This window comes from Erythranthe guttata, chromosome 13 (assembly GCF_056151865.1).
Source record: "Erythranthe guttata isolate IM_541 chromosome 13, IM_541, whole genome shotgun sequence".
NCBI classification, from domain to species: Eukaryota; Viridiplantae; Streptophyta; class Magnoliopsida; order Lamiales; family Phrymaceae; genus Erythranthe; species Erythranthe guttata.
Window position 1 is genome coordinate 12,259,502 of NC_142545.1, and position 23,698 is coordinate 12,283,199.

Sequence of the window (23,698 nt, forward strand, 5' to 3'; positions counted from 1 at the left end):
ATAATATATACATGCATATCATGTAATGTAATATTTATTACCTTTTGGATGTAATTAGAACTGTAAATACAGATATGTTATTACAATTTCAATGCAATAAGAACTGGAGTTCTTACACAAGTGCCCCAAAGGAAGAGAAGAAAAAAAAAATGAAAAATAAAAATACTCGATTCCGACCCCAATAAAGATCATTAAAACACGGTTTAACTAACATATATAAATTTTGAAATCCGATAAATATTTAATCACCATACATAACAGAACAAGCTTTGCAGCAGAAAACGGTGTTCTTCGCTAAGTGGTCTTACAAAGATCAATATAAACAGTAATCAGCGACCGCATCTATTACACCGAACGAAGTTCCGATATTTAATCTACGTCGTCTTTCTTCAACATACACTACCATAAATAAAAATCGATACAACAGTCAACGGTACAATCACATTGAAAAAAAAAACAAATTAAAAATGGCAAGCAACCATTTCTCAAACCCTGAAAAAAACATCACCAAGAGAAAAAAGGTGGGAGATTTTTTTTTTATTTCTTTTTTTTATTATTTTATTTTATTTTTGGCCCTTCTTCTTCCAAAGATCACCAAACATTCGCATACCCGACGAACCTTTTCTCTTCTCACTCCCAAAAACATCGTCACAATCGTCACTAATTCCGGGCGACCCCACATAGCCACCAGAACCGTATCCACCGACATGTTCGTACGAATGTGCGTATAATATCTTATCCATCGACCCACACCGCTCCGATATTCTTCTCCCGTTATTCATCTGGTCAACTCCGCCAGACAAAACGGAAGCCGCCGCATCTGCCGCCTTTCTCCACTGCTCCGTTTGCACACGAAGCATCTTCATCTCGTTTTCGAGTTCCTCCTTAGCTTTTTCAGCAGCTTCTAACTTTTCATTCATCTCTAAGTGACTGCTTTTGCTCTTCTCTGCCTCTTCGTATGCATTAGTCAACTTGAGAGTCAACTCGTTTATTTCGGATTGAGCTGATGAAATCTTGACCGACTTTTCGTCGAGCTCGCTCTTTAAGGTACTGTTCTCTAGGCGAAGGGCTTCCATTTCAATATCCTTCTCTTCTAAAGTGGCTTTAAGAGAGCTAATCTCGTCGTTCTTTAAATCCAACTCGTTAAATAATGGATTTTCCGGCTCGGATAAATCGACGGGGTTAGGTTTGAATTCGTCCTCTTCTTCTTCTTCAGCCTTGGGCTCCATTGTTAATTTTTCGATCGGAACCTCAAAAACATCGGTTTCTTGGGTTTCGTAAGGAATAACGCCGTCTTTGGCTGTGTTCGATGTTGGTGTCTTCTCTTCGATTTCGGTTGACTTTTGTTGTTTCTTTGACTTCTTGTCGAGTTGATCTTGTTGCGATGATTTTTTGGAGGAATCGGTGGAGACTACTAATTGGTCCTTGAGGCTTTTGAGCTCCTCCTGAGCTAGGCCGAGTTGGGATTCCAGGTCAGCAATGCGTGTCCCGAGTTTCTTCGGGTTGGACGGATGAGATTGAGCGCCGCCACGTGGCGATCGGCCATCGGCTAGCTTCGGGGCCCTTTCGCTCCTAGGACGGAGATGAAGCGGAGGATCGGAATCGGAGCTTGACGTTCTGAGATTACTAGTTGGGGCGGGCCCACCACGAGCGGATTGCCGTTGAGTAGCTACTTCTGTCGCTGCCCTGTAGAAACCGTCGAGAAGTCGATGGATGGATAATTAAAATAATCATAATAACTTTTTAAACAAATTGTGAGCCCTAGATTTTGAGAATACCTTGTTCGTCGCATTTTGTCCGATTCAAAAGAAGAAAAAAAAAAAAAACTAAATATGAGATCTCCCAGCAATTTGATCTGCACAAAGAAAATACGAAATGCGTTTAGCACCGGGGCATAGGCTTCGAACTACCTCGTAAAATCAAATACATAGAAAGCTAAATATAGTTATTGATGATGACTTTTTTTTTTTTAAGTGTTGGCACCATTAATGAATCATCATTTTCTCATCAAGAACTTTTAGTTCTATGCAATCATTCAGATCAAAATAAACAAAGTGACAAATATATGCAGATCTCCCTGTTTTTTTTAGGACATTCTCCTAATTAAATTATAAAAAGAAAAAAAAAAAAAAAGTGAAATGAGTTGGATCTACAAATAGTGATTCAAATTGAAAGAGAAGCCTAGATTCCATTATTCTTCAGACACACAAAAAAAGGAGGAGAAAAAAGAAAACCCTAAACACAGTGTAAGAAGATATACAAAAAAGGGGTTTCTTTATTACCAATTATTTATTTTCAAATTCAAGTAGCAGAACGAACACAGACAACGAAACCAGTATAAACTAACAAATGCAATATTTAATTTAAAAAAAAAATAATACATAAATAAATAAAATCTCACCCCTTCGTCTTCTTCTTCTTCTTTTTTTTCTTTTTTCTTAGAGCAGCGACGCTATGGTTGGCAGCACCATAAAGAAAATGGCATTAAATTTGAAACCGTTGAATTGCATTTAAGAATGAAACTGTACATATATATAATATATACATACACGCACATGTGTATGTATATGTTGTATTGACAGCTCTTATTGGGACACGAGATGGTAGAAAGGCTTTACTTGAAAGAGAAAGGGGGTTTAAAAAATTTTAATACCAGTTTGAAAGTTTGAATTGTGAATATTTTATTTTTTTTATTTTTTATTATTACTGGAGAAAAAAAAATTAAATTAAATAAGTGAGGGTTGGGATGGAATATGTGAAGTAGGAAGAGGACAAGAAGGTAATTTTGACAAGGTTGGTATGAAAGACAAATGAATGGAAACGAGATTCTTAAATCTTAATGGATCTTCAGTTTTGCTGATTTGGACGATATTGTCTGTCCTTTCCTTTCTCTCTCACGCACACACACACTGACACACATCTCTCTCTCTCTCTCTCTCTCTCTCTCTCTCTCTCTCTCTCTCTCTCTCTCATAAGACTTTGAATTTGAAGAATGGAGCTACTACTCTCTCTCACTCTAAAGGAAAAAAGTGTCTCTTGTGGTGTTTGGAGACTCTTGCAAGTTATTGAAAGGGAATGTTCTTAGTTTAATTAATTGTTTAAGAATATTTGTAAAGTTGAATTGCTGCTCATTAATAGGGGTGAAAGTCGGATGGATCGGATCAAAATTACCCTTTTCGGAGAATTTCCAAAAAAATTCGGAAGTACAAAATCAATTCCGATTTCAATTCAAATTCCAAAATTTTCGGAATCTAAAAATTTATTCCAATTCTAAAAAGCCCGAAAATTTCAGAATTTCGGAAAAAAATAGGAAATCACATAAGCTTTAATATTTCAAACTTAGTGGAAATTTTCGAAAATGTTCATAATTTTCTAAAAATATGAACATCCACGTCGATAGAAGTAAAACTAATAATTACTAAATTTCAGTTCAAAAAAATAAATAAAAATAAACACAACATAATATCCAATAAAACTTCTAACAACAATTCATTATTCTAAAATCCTAAAACAAAACTTATAGGTGTATTTTTTGGAAAATAAATATTATATAATATATATTATTTATGGGTATATTTTTCAGAAAAAAAAAACGGACTTTTTCGGAATTAATTTCGGAAATTAAATCGGATCGGAAATTGGAAATCGGAAATTCCAAATTTATTTTATATAATACCAATTTCAATCCAAAAAAATCGGAAAAATTGGGAATCGGAATGAAAAAAGTTGTTCCAAAATCGAAACTTTTCGGATCAAACCGGCGGAAATTGAAATTTCCGTTCCAACTTGCACCCCTACTCATTAACTTTAAGCTATGGGATCTTCATATTCAATTGGTAGTTACAGAGTTGTAAATATTTGGATTTAAACAAGATATATTGTAAAAATTAACTTACACAGAGCAACTCTAATGCTAAATAGTAAATATCAAAATTGAATTATCTGTTATGAATTCTTAAAGATGTGGATGACCACCGTTACTCACCATCATCAAGCACCATCATTTCCACCATTATCCCACCATAATACCTATTGATGATCCCATTATGGTCTTGTAACTCATGACGTTTGAGAGGTCTTTCTAGTGCTATATATAGAGCACCATGTAATGTATTTGTACACTTGAAGATATGGAATAATATCTCTATTTTCCTTATATTGTTCTCTTCTCCTTGTAAATTATTTCCTAGTTTCTCAACACGTTATGAGCACGATTGTTCTACTTTAATTTTCGAGTAAAGATGATCCAAGGAAGATAATTTGTTATCCATAGAAGAAAAAAAGGGAGTTGATTTCAAATATTTTATTATTGTTTTGAATTGATGAAATATTAACAATCTTAATACTAGGGCTGGGACTGGATTGGTTTTTATCCACCAACCGATCCAGTACCGACCATATTTTTAGGCGTATAATCAATTTTTAACCGACCCATTGGATCGGGTCGAAAATTTTAACCAACCCATCTATAATGGGTTGGTTGGTGGTTTCTATTATTATCAAAAGTTGGTTAACCGATAATTATCGGTTATCCAACTATACTATTAAAATTTTATTAAAAATATAAAATAAATGCCGTGTTTTCTTAAGTGGTTAGTGAAATTATGAAAACAATTAGTATTCTTTAACAAAGGAAAAAATTTGACCTAAATCTTTAACCAGTTTCTTTATGTCCAAACTTAAACAAAAAGCCCACAAAACTTCATTAAACGCTTGTGATTGTTTGAAATTACTTTGGATTTCTTAATTATATTTTTTCGTTAAATTGTTATTAATTATTTTGAACTAATAAATGATGATCGCCCCGTGGCATGACACAAAATTTGGATATTTTACTCCAAAATTTGATTTTTTTTAAGTGAACTAGGTGTCGGGTATAAACCATTAACCGACCCATTCCAAAACCAAATATTCGGTTGTCAACCATCAACCGAACCACAAAGGTTGGGTCGGCAACGGTTTTCAAATTTGAGCAAAAATGGTTTGACGGATGGGTCGGTTTTTAGGCTGGTAATCGACCGATCCAACCCAGTCCCAGCCCTACTTAATACTGTAGTAGGTGATTGTTTTGTGCAATTCACGAGTTCGTACTTTGAGCCCATTTTTTGATATGATAATGTCCAAATTTCAGAAAATGCATGTACGAAACGTGTAGCATTTTCTGTTGGCTTTTCGAAACAATTTGAATCATCAAAATCGGATCTCGATCGAGAGAGATATGCTTAAAATACTCAACTCTGCCAGAGTTGTCCCTTGTGCGAATTTTTTGAGATGAACATGATGTTCTAACAACAAAAGGGACGATTATAGGCCTAGAGCCTAGATTACTTACGAGATTAGAATTCTCGATTGAATATATTAAGACTCTAAGTCTAAATGATAAGACTCTTGAACATTATATTGGAGTTAGTGGGTATTCCCCATTTATAGTACTATTCTTTCATGATCAAAGTACTATAACGATTTTTATTATATATTGAGGCTTAAAGCCCAAATCGAGCACGTGCAATCAAGTGACTCGAAGATTTGAGTGATATATTATTAAAAAAAAAAATGCTCTCTAGTTTATGCAACTTGAAAAGCTTCATCAATCGAAAAAGAACTCGAAGTTCATAAAATTTAGGCTCGAAGCTTACTATAAATATGAAAGCTTGAACGCTTTTGTGGAGGCATATCAAATATAAAGACTTGAGGCCTAGATTAAATTTGAAGACTATAAGTCTCGATTGAATATATTGGACTCAAGGTCTAAGTGATGATACTCAAAATTGAATATTTGAGTTAATGGTTATTCCCCACTCAAGGTACTATTATTTTACGATGAAGTACCAACTATAAAGGCTTGAGACCTAAATCGAGTACATAAATTCAAGGTATAAAACTCAAAACCTTGATATTTGAAAATATATTGTACTCGAAAAAAACACCTGCTCTCTAGTTTATGCAACTTGAAAAGCTTCATCAATCGAAAAAGAACTCGAAGTTCATAAATTTTAGGCTCGAAGCTTACTATAAATATGAAAGCTTGAAAGCTTTTGTGGAGGCATATCAAATATAAAGACTTGAGGCCTAGATTAAATTTGAAGACTATAAGTCTCGATTGAATATATTGGACTCAAGGTCTAAGTGATGATACTCAAAATTGAATATTTGAGTTAATGGTTATTCCCACTCAAGGTACTATTATTTTACGATTAAGTACCAACTATAAAGGCTTGAGACCTAAATCGAGTACATAAATTCAAGGTATAAAACTCAAAACCTTGATATTTGAATAATATATTGTACTCGAAAGAACTATTGAGTTTGTGGTTCAATGATATATATGAAGATTTGAGTTAATTATAGTACCATTATTTCATGACAAGCACTATAATAATTTATATGAAGCCTTCGGGCTCACATTGAGTACATATTTTAAGCAATAAAACTCAAATCTTGAGATTATATATATGTACTCAGAATGAACTATTCACTTTGTGATTCAACGATATGAGAAATACCACAAAGTTTGAAATTATATATAGGGTAAAATTCATTTTGCACCCCTGTACTATGATAAATATATCGTTTACCCCCCTGAAGTATTGAAAACATCAAATACCCCCCTGCCGTTAGTTTTTTTCTTCTAATTTCGTTAGTCAAACCCTTTGACCGACTATTGCAAAGAAATGTTGGCTTTTTTTTAACGAAAATACCCCAAAAAATTTCTATATATAGATTTCAGGGCTTTTAGTTTTCATTTTTTGTGGGTTTTGTGCCGTTAGTTTTCCTATATATAGAAATTTTTTGGGGTATTTTCATTAAAAAAAAAAGCCAACATTTCTTTGCAATAGTCGGTCAAAGTGTTTGACTAACGGAATTAGAAGAAAAAAACTAACGGCAGGGGGGTATTTGATGTTTTCAATACTTCAGGGGGGTAAACGATACATTTATCATAGTACAGGGGTGCAAAATGAATTTTACCCTAATATATATTTGATAGTTCAAGAACAAATGTAACTATAAGTTATGGATCATTGAAGTTGAAGATCTATCTATGTGAATTGGAAATACAAGCCAAATATTTCATAATTAAAATGTGTCTAGAAGAGACCGAGCAAAATTTGTTTCATTTTCAAGAAAGGAATAAATAATTTGGGGTATGTGTCATGTGAACACATAAGTAAAAGTAACATAAAATAAAGTTACTTATGGAGATACATAAGAGAGAAAACTCTCTAAGTTGTGAATTGAAATGCTACCGCAGTAGCAATATTTTGGATCTATATTATGCTTAGGAAGTAGCAACATAAAAATTAAAGTTGCACTCGTACTAGCAAATATCAAGAAAATTTGGTAGCATATCGTACTATAATACAAGCAGTTGAGCTAAAATTGAAATAATACAAAGCTCGTTCAATTGTTGTTATTCTTTAACAGTTAAAACGACAAAATATTTCAAGAGATATCTTAAATAGATATCATGGTGCTTGTTACATTATAAATCTATCTCACCATATTCATTTACGATAAAGCATGTGATAAGCTTTACATAAGCACCAATAGTAAAACAAAAGAAAATGCGTAATTTTAAAGTCACGATATTGACCAATTCAATTAAAGTTGCAAATTTCATTCTAAAGTCATATCTAGGGAGGTATGTATATATTAATAAGGTTCTATTGTAGTACATTAGTATATTACTTATTAAGTATCACCAAATATTAATTATACATAAATTGAAAAATGCAAAATCTAATCAGAGATACAAATTGTTCTAATACAATTTCCGATATTTTGGAATTTATTTGGAACGGAATCGGAATTGTATATAAAATTACTGAAAATCGATTTCCGATCCGATTTTAGTTCAGAATATTTCGATCGTTTTTTGAAATATATAATATAATTTTATGATATATATTTTATAATTCCATAATATAACTTATGTTATATTTTATATGAAAAGTATAAATACGGAAAGGTTAACTAAATTAAAACCTTAGAAAAGATTGTTATGAGATTTTTCCTTTTCAGAAAATCTTTTTTTTCAATTTGTTGTTCCTACATGTGGTTTTGTTTATCGCGACATGTCCCTCTTTTGAATTTTCTTGCATTTTCCTGCTAAATTTCGAAAAGCGTAGAAAAATATTATGAAAATTCGCATTAATTATATCCAAATTTGGAACAACATATTATATACTAATGTAATTTCCGAATTTCCGCTGATTCTAAAGCGCTCCGAAATTTTGCATCGCTAATTTCAGATAAGATAGAAATAGAAAACTTGATATTTGCTGAAAAAAGTTGTGCAAATATAGCTTATAATATGAGTTTTTTCGTAGGATAATAGTATTTATCACTAAAACTCCCTAAACTCCCCTATATATGTTGGAACTCCCTAAACTCCCCTATATATGTTGGAACAACATGTCTAAAAGATTACACCATTCACTTGTCATATTTCTAGCACTACTCCAAAAAATGTGTCTAAAAGAATGTATCTTCAACGTGACGTACGAGAGCGGCCAATCATCGTCCGACATTGGATCGAGACTTTCACTTTTTCATCGAACAATTTTTTTATCAATAATATATGTGAAAGGCAGTGCTTGATATTTTCCCGTATTTTTGGCCACCGGTTTCCTCGACATACGAGGAAGGGCAGTCGCGTTGCATGAAGTGGGATATTGCCGGACGTTACTACACCTGCAGTTGGACGAGATACAAATGTATGAGGTATGTAAATTTAATTCATTGTTTATGTAATTTATTGTTGGTGTTGAGATTTGCAGGTGAATTTAAAATGTAACTAATGTTGTAGATAATTATCATTGGCCATGTATTTTTGTTTAATGTTTAGCAAATAAAAAAAAAAAAAAAAAATTAAGCAATTTTGATATTCGCTTCAGGCTTCAATACATGCAGTGATGCCCTCACTCCGGGATTCAAATGGTGGATGCCATGATCCATCATTTCAAGCCCGAAGCAAGGCATTTTTCCGGTTCTTTTTTTTTTTTTGCAAATAAACTATATTTCCGTCGTTGTTATCGATAATCGTTGCTTCATATACGATTTCATCTGAAAAAAATGACAACGGTTTACAACGTTTCATTTCACCGGAAATATTTCACGAGAGTCAGATTGAGATTTTGACAGTAGGATATAAGAAAATTGTACTGCAAATAAAAACTCCCATTAAAAAAAGATATGAACTAAAACAAGATAAGATGTGTATAGGCTATTTTTTTTGTTGAGAGGAAGATGTGTATAGATTTAATAGAGATAAATTATCATTTACTACATATCAGTTTAAAGAAAAAGCTTTCATTATATTTGTTTATTAGAAAAATTATCTTGATTACTACTATTGTAATCAATGGAGATCTCTTGTACCTACTATATAGCCTATAGAAGCTTAACCTAAAAATCCCATCTCTATTCAACTCTCTTATATATGGCTAAAATATTGCACCTTCTACTTGTTCTCTTTCTATCTCTTCTCCAAAGATGTGTATTTTCAGATGAATCACAAGGTTTCAGCCTTAATCTCGTCCGACGAGAAATAACCGACAATGATATTTTCCCCAACACGATTCGGCCACGGATCACTCGATCCTCGTACTTGTACACCATAGATGCGTCAATAGGCACGCCGCCGAGGAAAAGGACCTTCATCTTCGACACGGGGAGTGAACTAACATGGACGCAGTGCACGCCGTGCGTCCACTGTTTCAAGCAAGACTACCCCTTATTCGATCCCAAAACGTCGACCTCCTACAAAAGACTAACCCCGAGTCACGCCCTCGCGCGATTCTTCCAACGCTCCAACAACGGGGAGTGCGTCTTCAACATGATGTACATGAGCGGCGAATCGTCGTCCGGCATTGCATCGGTCGAGACCTTCACTTTCACATCGAACAAACGTGGGGCCGAGAGTGTAAAAGGGGTCGCTTTCGGATGCTCGAACAACCATCGAGGCGAAATCTCTAGCAACACTGCGGTAACCGGGATCATGGGCATGAACCGGTCCCCTCTCTCCTTAATTAGTCAAATGGGCACAAAATCGGCTCGACGATTCTCTTATTGCCTCCCGAAACTTAGTTCCCCCGTTAAATCGACATTTCTCAGATTCGGAAACGATATCAAGGACAGAGGAAGTTTCCAGAAGACTAGTTTTCTTACCTCGGGAAGCGACTACAATGTGAGATTGCTGGCCATAAGCATCAACGGTCGACAATTGAGCCTTCCTTGGGGGGCTTTATCGAAGGGATGTGTATTGGATGTGGGTAGTGGTGCATCTAATATCGAGATGGGGGTTTATAACGTCGTTTTGAGTGTACTTAGAGAATATTTCGATAGGTTTAACCTCACGAGAGTTAATGATATTCCGAGTCCTCTAGGGGATTTGTGCTACCGCGTACAACAGGCGTTTAGAAGCTACCCAAGTATGGTTCTTCATTTCCAGGGGTCAAATTTTGAGATTGGGGCGGCGAATTTATTCCGTTTTCGAGACGATTACTTTTGCTTGGGGATGTTCGGAAGGCAGGGTATGTCGATGACGATGCTACTTGGAGCTTATCAGCAACAAAATGTGAGATTTGTATATGATGTTGGCAATGGGAAACTCTTGTTTGGTAAGGAGGACTGCTCCCAGGATAAAGCTTGATGAAGAATTGTATTCATCATGGTCACATTTTTTTGTATCAAGAAAATGTATTATGTGTTGCCATCATGCCATGGGATATAGAAAATAAATAAATTCAAGATGGGAATGAATAGAATTGTTATGTGATAGCAAAATAAATGCTTAAAGATTGGAATGTATAAATGTTTGGTAATTTTAACATAAAAGGACAAAAGATCCAAAATATATCTTGACAATTGACATAGATAAACAATAAAAAAGAAAAGGAAAAGGAAAATAATAATATAGGTTTCCGTTGCCGGGACTTGAACCCGGGTCTCTCGGGTGAGAGCCGAGTATCCTGACCAACTAGACTACAACGGATTGTTGAATATGTTTCCATAACAAAAATAATTTTTAAAACATACGTGCAATTTTTTTATCAAGTAATTATTCCATTTGCTTATTTATATATTGAAGATTGCAAAACATCGGTTTAATGCATGTTTCAGTATCACTTTGAATTCTTGTTTTTTAGATATAATAATATTATGTAGTTTATCAAGTATCAGTATCTCTTTTCTCTCCACTGTCATGACGACATCTATCATCTATGTGCAGTGGTTTAAAACCCCAAGCGGCGATTAAGATACGATACCTCGTCGCCCTAGTTTCGTAATTCGTCAAACTCTCGCTTGAACAATTGAGGCTAATTTATGTTTTAGTTCATTTCTTTTCAATAAGGAATTCTTTGATTTCCTGTCTCTCAAGATTTTTATTTAATTAGTAACGGATTCTCTGTGTGTGTCTTGCTTATCAACCCTACTAATTTTTTTTAGTAGATTAAGTAATTTCGTAGTGGATTACGGTAATTTTGTAGTGAATTGCGCTACACTAGCGTATTGTGCTACTGATTTTGTTTTTTAACCTGAAAGACCCAAATACACTTCAAATCAGTGATTCGAAAATTACAAATTCACCCCAAAATTTGTAGACGACCCAAAATAAGGTTTTTAAAAATTCCATTTAGTCCCTTGTATATATTCCAAACCCCCTGTCTCAACATCCAAATCAACCAAAATCCTTCCACACATTTTGATTTATTGATCTTGAATTTGGTCCTCGTGAGAGAAAACCATTTGAGAGGAAGCCAAGAATCGTTGTACCTCGTCGGGAGTGGGTGCTCAGGCACCAATCCACACAATGCTCGGATTTAATGTTTATGGCATTAAAGATGGCACACCATTTTACTCCCCTATCCCCTGTTTGATAAAAAAATTGTGTTTTTTGTCTCCCATGCATTTCGCCAAATTTTAGATCAAATAATAATATTTCACCATTTCGCCATTCATAGGAAATGAAATTTGGTTAGGTCTCCTCTGACATTTCACTATATATGTCGCAAAACTAAATTTAATATTTATCATAATTTTAATATAGTATATTTTCTAAATATTAATTATAGATCCAATGTGAAGTAATACTTACATATAAAATTAAAAAAATTATGTTATAAACTATCTAAACATGAAATAAAATTAACTGAAATTAATGTACACATAATAAAATCATACGGAAATAATAATCTCATAAACTACTGCATAAATGAATAATATTACAACATAAATTAATCTAAAATAAAAAAAAGTCTCATTCACCATTATTATCATCATTATCAACATCATCTATTTGATCACTTTTATCGCACAAGTGTTCTACCAATCTCCTTCTTATTTTATTGTGCTTTCCTTGATTTATCAGATTTTGGAGTTGTAAGACGCACATATTTTTTGATAAGAAGTAAAACCTGGACGTCCTACATTGTCGTAAAATTCGCCCCACTAATCAAGACCATTAAGTAGTGTATGAGAATTTCAATTTATATAATTTGTGTTGTAGTTTATTATGATTGTTATCATGTTATGTTGTTTGTTGTTTTATGAGCTATGTACTTCAATTTAAAGGTCTCTTCCTATATTTAATTAAAGTGTGTTTCGTTAATCATGTTGCTTATTATATTTTATTAAAAGCAATTAGTGTATTATGTAAATAAAAAAAATAATTAATCAACATTGATACCAAAAATACAAATTAGTTAAAATAAGCATATTTATATTTATTCGATTTTTTTTATTAATAACTAAAAAATGTATTTCTATTTTAAAAATCAATTTATTAATTAAGACTAATGTATTTACAATAAATATGTTAATAAGTCGTTAATCATGTACAACTAATTAAAACAATAAATATGTTATATATATATATATATATATATATATATATATATATATATATATATATATATATATATATATATATATATATATATATATATATATATATATATAGAAATAAAGTTGGCACATAAAATAAATAAATTTCTAGCACACAAGGCACATAATTATATAATCTTATCGATATATAGTGATTATTAATCTAAGCAATTAAAGTACTTAAAGCCATTGAGTTAGTAATGTAGCTAAATTCCTAATAATTCTTATATAGGGTTTTTTCGGGTTATGGAATTTCGGTTAAGGATTAGGGTTTCGAAAATGTGGGGTATTACATGATAGCCCTGAGTCTTGCCCATCCTTGCATTATATGACAAATACTCTAAATGCTTGCCCAACACTCGACCACTAATTGACCAATGTGTGGCTGTCTTGTGCCAACCCTCGTTTGGCACTCTTTCTCGGCCATGACTCGGCCACACTTGAGTCATAGCCGATGTCACTGTCTAAGGGTCTAACACGTCTAAGGGTCTAACAGGAGGCTAGAACCAAATCTGCATATGATGATTTAGGAATTTAGGATGGGAGGCTATAAACACCTAAATTAGGTAAAAAATACTGATATTGAGACCAGTAGAAGATGCTCTTAGCCATATATTCTATTTAATCATACAAATCAAATATTTCTACTTCAAAAATAAAAATTTCATTTTTGATTCAATTCCAGAAAATTCAAAAGAAAATGAAAATTCATTATGATTTTGGAAATTTTGAATTTTTTTGATATGGTACTGTGTACATATTTTTCATTTTTTTTTTTAAAAGTCGGTAAAAATAAATTCTAAACCTTTTGAAAATTCTAAATATTTTTTTGCGCAAATGGCAAAAAGGGACATTATAAGGAACTTAAATGCACATTGGTCCACAAAAAAACAGTCTTTCAAATAAACTCATCCTCATGTCTTTAGTCTAAAATACCCTCCATAATATATTTTTTATCAATTCAATCAATTATACTCTAACTTCCTTAATATTATACATTGATCCCGGATTTAAACAAATATATCACATTAACCGCCATTTTAATAAATTTTATAAGTTTTTTTAGAAAATCATGTTTTTTTAGAATTTTTTTTCCCGGCCAGATTCCGGCGTTGACTTTTTCTTTTTTGAAATTCTTTTTCCGACCGGTCTCCGGCGTTGATTTTTTTTTTTTGATATCTTTTTGTCTTAGAAAAAAATATTTTAGTTAATATTACTGTCTTGACTGCTAAATTACTATCTCATACATTAATATTACTGTTTGGGACAATAATATTATGAATATTGTTTTCCCGAACAGTAATATTACTAATATTACTGCCCCAAACAGTAATATTATTGCACGAGACAGTAATATTACGTTCGGAGACAGTAATATTACAGTCGAAGACAGCAAAATTGCTGGCCAAGACGATAAAATTAATTAATATAGTAAAATTATACAGTTAAATTACTGTTGGAGACAGTAATTTAGCAGCCAAGACAGTAATATTAATTAAAATATTTCTTTTAAGAAGAAACAAAATTTCAAAAAAGAAAAAGAAAAGTCAATTAACAGTTAAATTACTGTCTCCGACAATTAAATAACTGCTGGAGACAGTAATTTAGCCGCCAAGACAGTAATATTGATTAAAATATTTTTTTTAAGAAGAAAAAAGTCAATTAGTAGTTAAATTACTGTCTCCGACAGTTAAATTATTGTTAGAGACAGTAATTTAGTAGCCAAGACAGTAATATTAATTAAAATATTTTTTTAAGAAAAAAAAAGGTCAATTAATAGTTTACTGTCTCCGACAATTAAATAAATGCTGGAGATAATTTAGCAGCCAAGACAGTAATATTAATTAAAATATTTTTTTTAAGAAAAAAATTGAAAAAAAAAATTCAAAAAAAAAAAAAAGTCAACACCGTGGACCGGCTGTCAACGGCGGCTGACCGGCGGTTTCCGGTGGTGGCGGGTCAACATTGAAATTATGGTCAAAATTGGTTAATTGGTATAATTGAGCTAAATTGGGGTGTAAATCATGAAATTGGAGTTGAATTGAGTTTCAATGAATTGGGAGTAATTTTGGTATATATAAAAGGGTTTTTCTTATTTGCAAATAAATTTGAATGAGCTGGAAATATTAGAAAGACAAAAGTGCCCTTTCATGGGCTTATTTGCCATTTGCCCAATTTTTTTGAAGTATCATTTGTCCAATCAAATCATATAAAGTTTAGATGTTACTTTGATTCTTTATATTTTTTTGACCAAAAAAGAAATTTTATTTCATAAGAAGAGAGGCCTCGTTAAATACAAGAAAATACAAAAATCGGGGAATGCAAATTCCTATAACTATCTAGGCAATGGAATAAAACATTTTAGCACAAAATAAAAACAAAGTTATTATCTAGGGCCAGGCTATTCCATGTAAGGATGGCAATATCATACACCCACTTCTCTAATGCACTGAAGATGCCGAAATTACTTGCGCATATTCCAATCAGAAAGTCACTTTGATAGAGATAAGATGCTACATTTGGTTCAATTTGAAAGGTAAATTTACACGTAAACACACTACACTTATGTATGTGTGTGCTTACTGCTTAGTGGTTAGTTATTTAATCAAATCTACGGTTGAAATCAACTCAGTGTAAATAACAAGGTATAACATCTAACTCCCCATCCGATAGGGAGCCCATACCGAATGTGGGAGATCTTCCTTGAAATACTCTTGGATAGCATTGTGCAAATAATCCAACGCAACTAGACGGTCTGCAGCTGATTTTTTTTTTTTTTTTTTTTTTTTTTTTTTTTTTTTGATGAAGCACGTGCGTGATTTTATAAGCTAGTCTGAGATGAACCAAACAATCCTGAACTAAAAACTCTAATTCCCATCCAATCCGACTTCTGTGATTCAGGGGATCAACGACTAAAAGAGAATAGCTCTCAACCTCAAGGTGAATGATATCTAAAGACTCGATGAGCGCCAATAGTATCGTCTCATTGTGTATGCCTGTAGTTCGAGGAGAAGCATGCAACAATTTTTTTTTTTGATTCATCCAACACGTGCATTTCATCAAATTAAAGCAAAACCATCAATGAACTAAAATTATTATTTTTTTTTAAAAAAAAGAGGACCAAAATGTTTAAATCGTAAATACAAGAGAGCAAAAGTGTATTTATCCCGTCCTTTCTGATCATAATGGAGGGGATAAAATAGGTCATAACGTAGTCATCCAGGGACCAAAAGTATTTGTTTGAAACATAGGGACCAATAATTTTCCATTTAATAATTTTATATTACTTTTGATTTTAAGAGCAACTCCAATGGAGTTATCAAATATGGTATTCAAACCATTAACCACTATTTATACACAAAAAAATAGAAATTTTTAACTCCAATGGATTATCTAATTAGGGTTCTATTTTGATAATTCAACTTTTGGGATGTAAAAATACTTGCTGGAAATTGAGTTATCAAAAGTGTAACTATCTAAACATTCAATCAAAAGTGGACATGTGGCAATTACAAAAATAAAATCCCACAAACTTCCAATTTATAATTAATTTGATAACCATGGTTAGAGTAGATGAATTTTAATCAATATTAAATTATTATCTCAAATATCAAATAAATATTTGATAATTCAATTTTGGTATTTAGCATTGGAGTTGCTCTAAAAAAAATAAAAACTGTAAGATCATAATTGTGAAAATATATAAAAGAACAAATGGTCCATTACAAATAAGCTCATCCTGGTATACTTATTCATAAAGGGGTCTAGACAAAAAACTATTTTACAAAATAAACCACACATTGTTTAGAGGTGTGTAAAAGACTAAAATACTCGAGTAAACTGCAAAAACTACCCCTGTGTAATCTCGAAATAGCAAAAACCCCCCTGTGATAAATAAACTAGCAAAAACCTCCCCTGTGAAATTATTTAAATAGCAAAAACCCCCCTATGGAACTATTTGAGGGTTGACTTGATATAAAAAGACACAAATACCCCTGGAGTCTTGCAATTAATAAATTCTTATATTTTATAAATATTTTAATTATTTTATTTAAAAAATAATCAATTTAGTTGTTTACTATTTTTTTTAATTTCTAAACAAACAAATTAAAAAGAATAAATATAAGTGTAATATGTATATATATAAATACATTTTGAGGGACAATTTTGTCATTTCAAGTCTAAAAAATCAGCTACGGGGGATTCTGCCTTTGACTAAATTTCACAGGGGGGTTTTTGCTAGTTTATTTATCACAGGGGGTTTTTCGCTATTTCGAGATAACACAGGGGTGGTATTTGCAGTTTACTCCTAAAATACTCCCTCACATTTTAATATGCTCCAATTCATCATTTAATTTAATTTATCCTCAAATTCACAAATTATTCAATTTTGACCCAAAACTCAATTTTGTACAATTTCGCCAGTCACTGCAGTTGACTTACGGTCTCCGGCGTTGATTTTTTTTTTCCTGATTTTTTTACTAGACTCTAATGTTGCCTTTTTCGATTTTTATTTTTATTTTTCTTCTTTCTGCCGTCGCTGATCGGCGGTCAACGTCGGTCTCTGGCGGCGTTGACTCTTTTTTTTTTCAATATTTTTTCTTTAACATCTTTTTGCCCCGTTTAAATAACAATACTGCAGTGGCTGACAATCATATTAATTATATTACTGTTTAACACAGTAATATTAACTATACTACAACTTAACATAGTAATATTGCTATATTACTCTCTAGCACAGTAATATTAACACAACAAAAATCATTGTTATTGTGTAAAAGAGTAATACTAATATGTTGACCGTTCAACAAACGCAAACATAATAAAGCCAAAAGAAGTAATATTGATATGGTTGACAATAATATTACTGTCATCCACAATAATATTACTGCCATCCACAGTAATATTATTGTGTTTACAGTAATATTACAATAGTAGATAGTAATATTATTACGTCAATCGGTCAACAAATCACAAAAAAAAGGCAAAAAAAATATAGATGTGGTTGACAGTTATATTATTATGTTTACAGTAATTTTACCGTCAACGACAGTAATATAATGACGTTGATTTGCCAACAAATCAAACAAAATACAAAAACAAATGCCAAAAAAATAATAATATTGTTGTGGTTGATAGTAATTGTATTGTCAAAAATAATAATATTGTTGTGGTTGATAGTAATTGTATTGTCAATGACAGTACAATTACTTACATGTAATGTCAATAACCGTACAATTACTGTCAGTGACAGTATTATTACTGTTAATGAGAGTACAATTATGTTCAAGGTTCATCGGCGGATGTAAAAAAAATGGATAAAATTTCAGCAAAAAAAAAAAAAACAACTAAATAAAGTCCAAGCCGGAAACTGACGGTTAGCAAAATTTGAATTTCAGAAAAAAAAAAGTTTTTAAAAAAAGTCAAAATTGATTAAATTGAAATTAAATTGGATTATAATTAGGAATTGAGTTTAAAGTGTTGGGGGTAATTTTGTCATATATATCTATTTTGCTTTTATTTATAATACATATTAAAAAGATGAGCTTATTGGCTAAAGAGATATAACTTCTGAACCTAAAATAATAAAGATAATTAGTCAGGCACTCATGAATAAAAATTCAAGAACAAAAAGTGTGAAATTAAAAATCTTTCCAAGTTCACCACTCCAATACATAAATAAACCTGTTTTTCTCCCACACTCCATAACAATACAAACACCGTGGATTCGATTCTCAGCCCTTGACCTTGAAATGTTCTGATATTTTAGTATTTAGTAGTTGCAGATCTATTTTGAAACAAGGTAGTAAAAATCCAGAGGAAGTTTACGATCGGCGTGGCAAGAGTTTAGTACATTTCGAAGCCAAAAAAAAAAAGAGTCTAGTTTGAAGAATAACAGGTTTCCACTTGTTCACCAAAGTCTAAAAGACGAGCTCAATTTTGTGGAGCTTGATGGGGAAAATATTACTTGGCTGGCACTTGAATGTACAACATCGGATCTCACCGAACGGCTTACTATGAAGCAAGTTATGAGAACTATACTTCAACTTAAACTAGTCAACATAAATGTTGACTTTTTTGGACTGAAGAACAATTACAAGGTGGTACGCACGTGTGCAAATGCCCTCTGATGATGTGTGCGTGCTTGGTCTATTTCGATGTTTCTTTTCGCCGCATGTTGTTAGAGTATCTTACTACCAAATTATCAATCAAGCTGTAATATTATAACGTATCTAATCTAATTTAAAATTATATAAGAGAAAGTGCATGTTTAACGTCTTGTGAACTTTGGCCTTGTTGTTTGTACAAATTATTATATCTTTGATATTATATTATATTATATTTTCTGTTGACCTTGTTGTTTGTACTATATTATTTTATCTTTGGTATTACATTGTACTCTCTGCTGACTTTCATTTCAATACCCCTTCCATCACCTATGATTTGGCAGTTATTAGAAGCTCAAAGTGATGACTGCCATGGAGGGTGAAACCCTAATTGCCATGGAAGGAGTATTGAGCAGAGAGAGAGAGAGAAAAATATCTGAAATGAAAATTATATTCAATTTGTTCAAATGAAGACGGTTACCAGATCACGTATTTATACACGCACATTACAAGTATTAGTTGAGCATTTTAAATCTAACTAATTAATAACAAAATGAATAATGAATTAACTGATCCACGTGTTGTGCCCACGTGGACAGCTGTAAATGGGTTGTATAATCCAATTGAGTATTAATCAAGGTAAGAAACTTGGGAAATAATGTTTGAATATCAGACTTTTGAGTGAGCAAACAAAGCCAAGTGAACCTACTGTGATCATCAATAATAGTGGCAAAATATTTAAAATTATCATAAGAAGATTGATGAAATGGACCCCAAATGTCACAGTGAATGAGATCAAAAGGATGAGGAGCAAAATTATTATGTGAAATAAAAGGTAGTTTTCTTTGCTTAGCTAAGGGACATATGTGACAATAAGAACAAGATTTGAAATCAATGGGTAATCTATCTTTGAGAGAAGATAAACGTTTAGAAGGAAAATGGCCTAACCTTTGGTGCCAAACAGTGGCAGGAATTATAGCATTACAAAGAGAAACAGTGGTAATACCAACAGAGGGAGGAGATATGGGTGGAATAAAGGCTTGATCCAGGAGAAAGAGACCATGAAGTTGACTACCCTTGCCAATCTTGTGATGGTTGGAATCCAGAATGGGGAAACCAGAATGTGAGAAGCTCACAGTGATGTAGGTACCAAGCACAAAAGAGCTGACATAAAGTAAGTTGAAATGGAATTGAGGAACATAAAATACATTGGTGAGGGTAAGGGAAGGGGAAAGCTTGACATCACCAGTATAAAGAACATGAATGGTGCTTTGATTTGGGAGAAGCACAGAGGTGTGAGAGACAGGGGAATAAGAAGTGAATAACGAAAGGTTATTGCAAATGTGTTTCGTAGCACCAGAGTCAATAACCCATTGATTAACAAAAAAAGATTGAAGTGCGGAAACAATACCTGTAACACAGAAAACTTGGGCAGAATTAGAGTTAGGATCAGTGGAAGAGATGGAGAGTTGAGTAGATAAAAGTTGGATGAGCTGTTGACAATGAGCAGGTGAGAGGGAGTGCAAAGTGTGGGTAGGATCAGAACCAGTAGCAGTGGGAGAGTCAGTGACACATTGAGCACTAGCCAGACGAGGTTTGGTGCGATAACCAGGTGGAAAACCGTGTAACTTGTAGCAACGTTCAACAGTATGGCCTGCAAGACCACAGTGAGTGCATTGAGGACGATCACGCCGCTTGATCTGCGGGGGACGACGATCAGTGATAGCAAAAGTCATCGGCGGCGGCAGCACATGATCAGTGGATGAGGAATTGGTGATGAAACAATGACGTTCTTCTTGGTGAATCAAAGAGAAGACTATGCCCATAGGAAGAAGGGGGTCAATGAGAAGAATTTGACCACAGGAGGACTGAAAAGAGTCATTCAAACCCATGAGAAACGTCATCATGTATTCATGTTCAAAATGAGATTCCAGCCGCGTAACACCACTGCAAGTGCAAGCACCGCAAGTGCAACGAGGACGAAAAGAAGAAACCTCATCCCATAGAGCCTTCAAACGAGTGAAGTATGTGATCACGGAGTCGGATTGCAGCCGGAGACCAGAAATATCACGACGGAGCTGAAAAATTCGAGGACCATTCGTTTGACGAAAACGACCGGAGAGATCATCCCAAATAGCTTTGGCGTAATCGGAATAGAGAATACTGGAGTGAATTTCCTTGGAAACGACATTGAGAAATCCAGGAGATAACCACCTTGTTGTTGCGCGACCATGCCAGAAACAGTAAGAGATCGTCGCGAGAAGGCGGCGAGATAGATCCATCGACAAAACCGATTTTATTCTTTACCTCAAGAGCGAGAAGCATCGCGCGAGACCAGGTGGAATAATTGTCGTTCTGAAGCAACAGAGAGACGAGAACCAGACCAGGGCCGTCGGAAGGATGAAGAAAGTAAGGACTGGCCGGATCTTCCACCAGAGATCGAATTCGAGCAGCCATAATGAAGATCGGAGTGAGAATCAAAGAGCGGAAGAAAGACAAACTTCTGATACCATATTAGAAGCTCGAAGTGATGACTGCCATGGAGGGTGGAACTCTAATTGCCATGGAAGGAGTATTGAGCAGACAGATAGAGAGAAACATATGTGAAATGAAAATTATATTCAATCTGTTCAAATGAAGACGGTTACAAGATCACGTATTTATACACGCACATTACAAGCATTAGCTGAGCATTTTAAATCTAACTAATTAATAACAAAATGAATAATGAATTAGCTGATCCACGTGTTGTGCCCACGTGGACAGCTGTAAATGGGCTGTATAATCGAATAGCAGTACTTCACAAAATTTATAATGAATGAATTGGTTCTTTGTAAATACTCTTGCAGTACCAACATATATACATTTTGATAGATAAACATATATGCATTTCTAGAAAATATTTCAACCAAATAACTTGAAACAATAATACAATAAAACCTCTTTTAATTCAAATACAACATATTTGGGGGATCTCGGTTAGTTCATGAGCTCAAAGAACTTATACGAGTTCATAATCCCCATGTAATTTTTTTTATCAGAAATTAAATTATCTGGTAGAAAATTTGAGTTTATTAAAATTTCTTTGGATATGCATGGTGTGTGTGTAGCTGCTAGAGGTTTGTCGTGAGGCTTAGCTCTTCTCTGGCAAAAAAATGTGCAAGTTTCCGAACAAAGTTTTTCTATTAATCACATTGATGCTCATGTTTTGATGAAGAAGTGAATGATAGATGGCGGTTTACTGATTTTTATGGTGTTTCTGATGAGTCCCTTAAATATCAATCGTGGAATTTATCGAGGCATTTATCAACATTATCAACGAAATCGTGGTTATGTGCTGGGGATTTTAATGCAATCTTGTCGATTACAGAGAAAAGTGGATCGAAATATGCAGTCCAGTAGAAATATGGAAGCATTTGCCGACTGTCTTCGAGAAACGGGACTTAATGACTTGGGTTATTTTGGTTATCCGTTTACTTGGGCGAATAATAGCAGAGAGCCGTTTACCACCAGAGAACAGCTAGACCGAGCTTGCGGAAATTCTGAGTACAATAAGGGAAATAGTGATGGTCATCGCAATTATAACAGGAGTTTCAAGTTTGAAGCTATGTGGCTTAAGTCTGAAGAGTGCGAGCGGGTTGTTAAAGAGAATCGACATCCGACCTCAGATTTCCAAGATATGAGTGATCTATGGAATAGTTAGGAGAACTGTAAAGTGGGCTTGGTAAGATGGAGTCGGGATTCATTTGGAGGAGTTAGGAAACGGATAAAGAAGCTAAAGGAGGATATTGTGAGCAAAAAAGGGGAAATTTTAACAGACGAGGTGGGTACCGAGATTAGCCTTATGTCAAAGGAACTAAAAGAACTTATTAACAAAGAGGAAATGATGTGGAGACAACGTGCAAAGGCTCATTGGATAAGAGAAGGTGACAAAAATACAAAAAGTTTCCATGCTAAAGCTTTTTCTCGCCGAAAAACGAACACTATTCTGGGCTTGTGCAATTCCAATGGTGTGTGGTGCGAGAAAAAAAGATGAAATGGAGAACATCGTCTCCGATTATTTCAAAACCATATTTACGTCGAGTAATCCATCTACGGCTGCTTCAGATGAGGTTTTGGAAGCTATTGAGCCTCGAGTTAGTGCAACATTGAACGTAGTTTTAATGGAGGAATACACGGCGGTAGAAATTAAAAAAGCGCTCGACGTGATGCACCCTCTGAAATCTCCAGGCCCCGACGGTTTTCTACCAGCGCTTTTGGAATATAATTGGTAACGAGATTACGCAATGGGTTTTGAGGCTTCTCAATCACAAGGAAATTCCTAAAGCAGGTAATTTCACTCACATAGTTCTTATTCCAAAATGTGCTACTCCAAAAAACATGACCCAGTTTCGGCCTATTAGTTTGAGCAACGTAGTGTACAAAATCGCTTCTAAGGCTATTATAAAGCGGCTAAAACCGCATATGAATGATATTATTTCTGAATCTCAATCAGCTTTCGTGCCATCGCGCCTTATTTCGAATAATATTCTTATAGCATATGAAGTGGTTCTTAACATGAAACGAAGCCCTGCAGAACATATGGCTATCAAATTAGATATAAGCAAAGCTTATGATCGAATCGAGTGGATTTTTATCCGTAAGGTTATGCTCAGACTTGGTTTTGACAGTGCTTTCGTTGATCTGGGGATGTTATGTATGTGCAC

General features: G+C 33.6%; 3 protein-coding genes and 1 non-coding gene across 4 annotated transcripts; 1 reads left to right on the forward strand and 3 right to left on the reverse strand.

Annotated features, from left to right (window-relative positions):
• Positions 1–221: 221 nt before the first annotated feature.
• On the reverse strand, positions 222–2,743 carry LOC105966876 (interactor of constitutive active ROPs 4). The gene is made up of 3 exons (XM_012991456.2): positions 2,402–2,743; positions 1,779–1,855; positions 222–1,686 (listed from the first exon to the last, which is right to left on the reverse strand). Exons 2-3 carry the CDS (start codon positions 1,790–1,792, stop codon positions 564–566), a joined length of 1,137 nt encoding a protein of 378 aa, XP_012846910.2. The 5' UTR covers positions 1,793–1,855; positions 2,402–2,743; the 3' UTR covers positions 222–563.
• A 6,696-nt stretch (positions 2,744–9,439) lies between these two features.
• On the forward strand, positions 9,440–10,651 carry LOC105967262 (aspartic proteinase nepenthesin-1). The gene has a single exon (XM_012991868.2). The coding sequence runs from the start codon at positions 9,440–9,442 to the stop codon at positions 10,649–10,651; it is 1,212 nt and encodes a 403-aa protein (XP_012847322.2).
• A 269-nt stretch (positions 10,652–10,920) lies between these two features.
• TRNAE-CUC (transfer RNA glutamic acid (anticodon CUC)) lies at positions 10,921–10,993 on the reverse strand. Its single transcript has one exon. It is a non-coding gene; the product is annotated as a tRNA-Glu (tRNA).
• Positions 10,994–19,557: 8,564 nt separating this feature from the next.
• LOC148765932 (uncharacterized) lies at positions 19,558–21,449 on the reverse strand. Its single transcript, XM_088812426.1, has 3 exons — positions 21,207–21,449; positions 19,941–21,070; positions 19,558–19,591 (listed from the first exon to the last, which is right to left on the reverse strand). Exons 1-3 carry the CDS (start codon positions 21,447–21,449, stop codon positions 19,558–19,560), a joined length of 1,407 nt encoding a protein of 468 aa, XP_088668552.1.
• Between the last annotated feature and the right edge of the window lie 2,249 nt (positions 21,450–23,698).